This window comes from Misgurnus anguillicaudatus, chromosome 1 (genome assembly GCF_027580225.2).
Source record: "Misgurnus anguillicaudatus chromosome 1, ASM2758022v2, whole genome shotgun sequence".
NCBI lineage: Eukaryota > Metazoa > Chordata > Actinopteri > Cypriniformes > Cobitidae > Misgurnus > Misgurnus anguillicaudatus.
In genome coordinates this window covers 29,086,004-29,093,575 of record NC_073337.2, presented here as the reverse complement: position 1 = coordinate 29,093,575, position 7,572 = coordinate 29,086,004, and the positions used below count along the sequence as shown (strand labels likewise).

At 39.7% G+C, this 7,572-nt stretch overlaps 1 protein-coding gene and 1 long non-coding RNA gene across 5 annotated transcripts in view; one reads left to right on the top strand and one right to left on the bottom strand.

The window, feature by feature from the left end:
• Positions 1 to 421: 421 nt before the first annotated feature.
• cped1 (cadherin-like and PC-esterase domain containing 1) overlaps positions 422 to 7,572 on the top strand; it is a 71,234-nt gene continuing 64,083 nt past the window's right edge. For 2 of the 4 annotated variants that reach the window (XM_055190253.2, XM_073869252.1), the window contains exon 1: positions 422 to 1,127. In XM_055190253.2, coding sequence (XP_055046228.2) covers positions 858 to 1,127 — 270 coding nt within the window. In that variant the 5' untranslated portion in view covers positions 422 to 857. The remainder of the gene's footprint in view (positions 1,128 to 7,572) is intronic. The other 2 variants (XM_055190254.2, XM_073869261.1) reach the window with 2 other exon arrangements.
• On the bottom strand, positions 4,782 to 6,720 carry LOC129426448 (uncharacterized). Its single transcript, XR_012369139.1, has 3 exons — positions 6,663 to 6,720; positions 6,387 to 6,530; positions 4,782 to 4,996 (listed from the first exon to the last, which is right to left on the bottom strand). It is a non-coding gene; the product is annotated as an uncharacterized lncRNA (long non-coding RNA).

Genomic DNA, 7,572 nt, shown 5'->3' with positions numbered 1-7,572 from the left:
TCACAAAATTTTGTTAGATTTCTCTGAAAGCAACGCATGAAACCATCATTTTGCTTCTCACGTCACGTGAATATATCTTGTTTTAAAGATAACGGCATTGGAAAGCAAGACAAAAATAGACTCGAGTATGATTTTTGCAATGCACCTTCCGTTTCCTCTTTCTGTGTTAACGCATACCAGGTGGGCACAGTTACCACCAAGGCAACCGAAACTTCTATTTTATTCTTCATTTAATGCGCATGCTAAATTTTTATTTAAGACTAGGCAACGAATTTAAAAGATTGTGGACTCCAGCAAGACGCGTTTTAACGCACATTAACGCATGGCTTTCCATGTGCGTATTTTAAAGTTAAACTGGTTAAAACACAATGTGTCATATTTGTGCATGAGTGCATAAATACTCAAGCTAATAAAAATAACGTCAAGGTTGCGTCCGGGGTGAAGGTTTGACTATTGGAGAGTTAGCATGACTTTTAAGCGTTTGGCACTGGGAGGCAGGCGCGCGTCTGTGAAGGAGGCGTATCATTCACTCTCAGTCATGAGGTTCCGCTACTCGGGACTGTTTTTAATCAAGAAGAAAGAAGCCTTTTGAGAAACTTTTCTCTCTGTTTGGAGACGTTACAACCAGCTCTGACGCACTTAGTTTGGCAAACGAGCACCATATTTTACCCTTAAGATTGAGCAAGAAGATGCGTCGGGTTTAAAACGCGACGAGATTTCATCACCATGTTATGAAGTCTCCGATATGCGCGCTTTTAAAGGACGCGTCTGGTTCTCGGAGCGCGCGTTGGAGAACCTACCGAGCGCGCCGTAATCCAGCGCGATGATGCGGGGTCCAAACGCACATTCCCGATGCTATGTTTCTTGACTCTATTTGGGCAGATTTGGGAATGTTTTTCCGTGGGTTCTGGACGCTGCGCAGACGGTTTTGCACGGGACCCCTGTTGCTTCTGGGTATAGCGGTGGGTCTCTGCTATCATACATTGACTATGGACAGGACAGAAACCGAATTCAAGTCTGATCAACAGGTCCCAAGAAATAAATCGGTGATGTTTGATCCTAACCTGCTTCTGAGGAACCCAGAAAGACTCATATCACTTCTGGAAGCATCACAGGCTGATGGTTTTGTAAGTTTGCATCATAACCACTTTATTTTGGACATATGTATAGATAAACCTATAATTTTTGATGTATGCATGTGATGTATTTGGGTCCCAGATCAGTCAAGGACTTTATTTCACATAAATTATATTTGGATATGGGATATTATGATAGTCTCTCCCACCCTCTTCAGCATGAGACTTGTGGATAAAAATAGCCTGTGGGTTTTGTTTATTTATCATGGGTGTTTTGTTGAGGGTATTTAAGGATGAGAGACTGGACGTTCATTGGCTTCCCAAATTGTATCATTCAAGGATCCTCCTAGGTGGGTAAAATCTATCCCAAGATTGAATACTTTAAATACAAGTTTAATAACAATGGTCATTAATTGAGTTGCATGACCCACTCTTAAACCCCTGTTTTAAGAGACCACGTGAAGTTATTTATGAGTGACGGGATGATTGACACCTGCAGGGATGTTCTTCGTCAGTACGGGACGGCGTGCGTGGAGGACAGATGCCAAGAATAAAGAACGGCTGTCCTGATGGATGCCTGGCTATAGGTTTATTTATGACTTTTGTCTGATGGGGGGTGCAGGTGGAAAGCATTAGGGTGCAACGCTGAAAGAGCGAGAAGAGAGAAACAGATTTAGGATCAGTGAGGCAGAAGAATAGGTTGAGATGAGAAAGGTTTAAGCCATAGTTGTGGCGGTGTGCCGCTGATAATCCCATGCTAACTAACTCGGAAAAGGAAGTATACACTGTGAACCATGACAGCTGTCTTCGATCAGCTGTTAGTGAGCAACGCTTGTACGCTCGGATAGAGTTATCACTCCCTATGTGCTCCTCTTATGTGTTTTGGGGCCGGACTGTCCCATACACTGTCTGGTGCTACTTTAAAAATAGTAATAACCCGGTAAATTACAGATATTGCATTCTCAACTGCAAAGCAAATGCAGTGCCATGGTTTTTGTGATGCTTGTTTTGTGAATTACCGTAATTTAGCATTACATAATAATACAAATTCACAAGTGGCATTTGCTGGGTTTTCCCACAAACCATTGCTGTCTCGTTGCCCCAGGAAACCAATCGGAGACGCTCATTCATGTTAACAAAGTCCGTTCTCTGCCTGTTCATTTGGACTGCTGGAATCGGTCTGGTTTTGATCCAGAATGTTTTGATTTCATTCATTCCTATTGACACAATCACAGCTGATTATCTCCAAGTTTACACACACACACACACACACACACACACACACACACACACACACACACACGCATGCTTTCTGTAATATGAATAACTGCATTGACTGTCACCATGTGTGGGTCTAACATTAACCTCCTCACTATGCAGTGTAAAGAGAGTCACACTTTATCAGCTAGTTGCAAACTCTTAAATGGCACAATCTTTTTAGTTGTAATTATCGCAATACAATACCACAATAATATTAACATTCATTCTATTGATAGACACTTTAAGAAGCACACCAACTTTTTGGGACTTTAGCTTATTCACCGTATCCCCCAGAGTTAGATAAGTCCATACATCCCCTTTTCATCTCAGTGCGTCCCGTAACTCGGTCTGAAGCTCCCGGTGCTAGCCTAGCTTAGCACAAAGACTGGAAGTGAATGGCTCCAGCTAGCATACTACTCCCAGTAAGTGACAAAATAACGCTAACATTTTCATATGAGACACAGTCATCTTTTAACCTTATAAAAATTTGAACTATATTTTCAGAGGGCGAAGCACTGGTACGTAGGCGGACCCCTCCCGTCAGGTCAAAAAATGGCGTCATAGGTATTTTCATTTGCGACGGTGAGAACAAAGATGAATCAACTGCTGTTTCTTCTTTGTTCGTGGGTTAAACTTGCCAAGCTGCTTCTTCATTAACGGTCGCACTGCTACTGTGGATACTGCCTACCAGTGGTCTGCATGTGTGTTTGCACGTTGACACGAACGACGACACGGATACAAAAGTATAAATAAAAACTGACTCATAACCTAGCCGTTGCCGTAGCGGCAACGGCGTAGGACCTATGCACAACTATAACAAGCCTTTTACCGTGGGTTTACACCTGCCGCGTTTGAGGCATCAAAATCGCATCTATCTCGCCTAGTTTGCCGCTTGAACAATTTGAGTTTACTCGCTTCATTCGCGCGTGAAATTCGCGTCATGGGAGGGGCTTCTGCGACTCCGCTCGCTTTCTGTAATCACGTCACTACTAGAGCAAGCTCCTGATTGGTTAACACGCTGCATATTTCCGCCAAAGTTAAAATTTTTCATCTCGCACGTTTGCTGCGACAATGTTCAATTCGTGCCATTCGTGCGAATAAGGCGGAATCGTGTCTACCGCGCTAAACGCCTCATTCGCGACCTCCAGACGCACGTCAACACGTCTTCACATTGACTTAACATTGAAATCACTCGCGTTTGACGCCTCTACCGCGGCTGGTGTAAACGCAGCATTAGAGTGTTAATGATCTGTTTGCCGTAAATAATAAAACAGAATAAACTTTTTGTATAATAAACATTGTTTTTTTGGAAAAACCTTTGCAATTATTTTGGAAAAAAAAATTTTGGACTGAGATCTTTTTCAATGTTTTCACCAGCAGGTGGCACCATATTTAGGTGTTTCGAGCGCTTCAAATCATTTTTCAAAGCAATTGGTTCGTTTGATTCGTCAAGCTTCTTCTTTTTCTTCTTGTTCATTTGTGGGTTTACTGGTCAAGCTGCTGCTTCTTTGGCTATTGCATTGCTATTGTGGTTACACGCGTGGATACTGCCAACTAGCGGTCTGCATGTGTTATTGCACGTAGACTTGAATGACCCCGCAAAAGTATACGTGAAAACTGACGCGTCGAGGCTACGCCGTAGGACCTACGCACAATTATATGACCTAGTACACTGTAAAAAAAATGCTGCATAAATTTAAACAACTTGGTTTTGCAATTCAACCTACTGTTTCAAATTTTGGCTTGTGATAAGTTGACATAACTTATAAAAATCAAGTTGAAATTGTTCACTGTAACGAATTTGCCTGTAGATTTTACAGTAAGTACCTGGCAAAAAAGTTGCCAGTAAAATCTTGTAAAGTTTTGTGAATTTGCTTTTAATAACTGTAAAAATGAATTACAGTATAATACTGGATTTGGTTTACAGGTTATTGTTGTACATAAATTACAGCAAAGTATTAGGTTTTTATATTAAAACACTACTTTATTGTAATTTGGTTTACAACATTATCTTGTTTTCTTTTCAAATTACAGATATTACCTGGCAACTAGAGTTGCCAGGTAATATCTGTAAATTCCTCACAATACAATATGTTATTGTAGAATCTTTTTTACAACAACATAATGTGTTTTGAAATAATTACATCTTTTTGCTGCCAACTCGAGTTGCCAGCAAAAATCTGTAAATATTTTACAATACATTGTGTTGTTGTAAAAAATAAATAGTTAATCTTTGCTGATGCCTATTGTAAAGTGTTTTAAATAAGACCAGGCTTGCTTTAAATCCAAACATCATTGGATAAGATTCTCTTCAACTGTTAAATAAAACCATAGTCCAAGATGCAAAATCATGAAATTTTATTATTAAAACAAAATACAGTGTTACAATACTGTACATTTTCAGAATGTCTTTTTTTAACAGCATATTCTATTCATTTTCTTAACATTCAGTGAAATTCAGAAAACATTTAGAACATTGTCCATTCATATTGTGAGGAAGTCGCTTGAGACTTACAATTGAAGCCATTCAAAATCTATCAGCCGCTTAAGTAGAGAGGTGACGTGAGGGTTAATGCAGTTTCTCCTGTACCTTCCCTCTTTTTTGGCTAACCACCTTTGCTGTCTTGGTCCCACTGGAGGGGTTCAGTCCAATGAAGCATCTGAAATCACAAAATCACATGAAAATAAACTTTATGAAAAAGTGCCTTAACTGCTCTACATGAGAGTGCAAAATACATCAGGCTGTGCAAATCAAGTTGATTTGCCCTTTTCAGCTTAAGTGCAGAAAAACTGCAACAGAAAAATTCAGCGGGTAATTATTATTCATTTAATTTCAGTTGTGCTGTCCAGGCAAGCTAAACCAGGAAGTGGCTCTGCAATGCAATGGTGAAATATAGGGTCATAACAGTTGAAGGGATGATTTTGATTTCTAGTCACAAAATTGCATGAGTTATGGTTAGGTTAGTTGCATTAACATAACCTCAAGCAGCAGGTCCTCTGGTTGAAAATTTCCCGACTATCCCCTGCTTCAAAGGACAACAAAACATAAAACAAACCACAACAATGTAACATTTTAGTATTCATAACATAATACACCATATTAAGTGTAATAAGCGCCTTTATAGTGCTTTCAGACTTGAAAAACATTCTAGATACGTAGATACGAGGCTCCACTAGTTATAATGTCTGTAATGGACAAAATTGTTCAAATGTAGGGAGTGGTCAGAGGGCACCCTAAAGCAGGAAAATAAATTTATTCTGTTGAGGAACACAAGACATGTCTTTGGTAAAATGTTCTTTGGTTGTCTAAGTTTGCTGCGGTTGGGCTGGTCCATCCAAAGATCTACAATTAAAGGACTCATAGTACAGGGCTATGTCCATGCAACTACATCACTACAGTTGATAACATGTAGGCCTACAGCCTTGTGAAAAAACTCCAAAAGAACTACTCCTATGACTCCGAATCCTATGGTTTTCATAACAAAGTCTCATTCATTCCCCAATGAAACCATGAATAAATGAATGATCATCAAAGATCATGCAAATCTCTCTTTTTTGTTAAAAAAAACATCTAGGTAGGTTTGTAAGATATATTTATGTATCATTATATATATGTGGGGGTGTGTATACAGTATATGCATACAGATCCTTTTTTGTGTGTTTGCCTTGAGCATCACTGCCATAGTGGGGAGGGTGAGGGCTGGGTGGGCATATGAAATGGGCATATGGGATTTCTTGTGAATGCCATAAAAAAGCAAGTTTGCAGTTTATTTACCTAAATGCTCAGTTACCCCAATGCAGAACTACTTTGATAAAATATATAATCAAATAAATCTTTGTCAATGTTTGGATGTTACAATGAATTGGTTCTGCAATGATATAAAGCTTTTGGGTAAATAACTGCTAACTTAACCCAATTTATCAACTAAAAAGTCATGTTAAAGGGATTTCCTGTAAGCACACTTAAAGCAAAATAAAATCTCTGTTACTCATAATAGCACACTTTACAAAATAATGATAAACCGCATTGTACTTCAAGCACATAGTTACCTTTGAATGAACTCCAGTGTGCATTTGCTCCTGGTACACAATATTGAAGTTGTAGTAGCTAGAAAACAAAGCTGCCATTCCAGCCACGAAGTTGGGATGTGGAGGCACAACCACCCGATGCTCAGCATCCAAACGCTGATTCACCTAAGCATAAACAAATGGTTTACATGCAAAAAATCTGTTGCTTTCCACATAAACATATCCACGTTAAACTAATTTGTGTCCTTCATAGCCCGTCTTTGCAATGCTTACAACTCATTACAAAAAATAGACTACCTAAGACAATTAGAGTCAGGAAACTTTAGTCTTTTTTCAACGTCTGTTGTCAACACATAAAAAACAAAAACTAAAATAGATTCAAATGTACAGTAATTTTTCATAGCAATATCATTTTTGAAAGCTTGACTATTATTCTTTGTTGATCATACATTGTTGTAATATGCTTATGACTTGCAATGAAAATAATAAACCAGGCTTGATGACATACAGCCTGCATATGCGACCTCCGGAGGCTGAAGCCTTCAGTTGAGAAACGGCCGTTCTCTCTCATTCAAAGTTGCGAAAAAGTATCAATCTGCGCTACCAGTACACCATCAGAACGCATTTTCAGCGCAGGTGGAAACATTATAACCCCAAAAAGGTTTCTCACTTGTTGTTTTATGAGTGGAAGTGCTACAATAAACACGCAGATATGCCCTGATCCCCTGGGTCCTCCGAGGCTCGGCTCGAGCAGCCACCGAAATGGCCAACACATACGCGCACAGTTGCTTTACATTTACTTTACATGTCGCGTCTGAAACCACGCGGATAACGTTACCGCGCCGCTTTTCTCCTCTTCAAATCGCGTGGGCGCTTCAGAGCTTCTTTCGTTGCCAAGCATTGCTTGACGCTGCCACCGGCGGAGAAAGAATTTGCGCCTATGATCACGCACGTTTGTTAAAAACTCTCGATCTGATCCTATCAATATTTTAATATTTCAAAACATGTGTATGCATGTATAAGACCTATGCATCAATGTGGACGTGCACATACGCGCATGCACGCACCTTGCTTGCATGCCTGAGTGACGTTAACGCACATACATGCGTGAAGTCCAATTTAAATATGAAAAGGGTTAACATGAAAGTTATACCATTTACTTTATTTTAACCACTAAACTGCTTCACCTGGGATTGCTTGTTCAAAT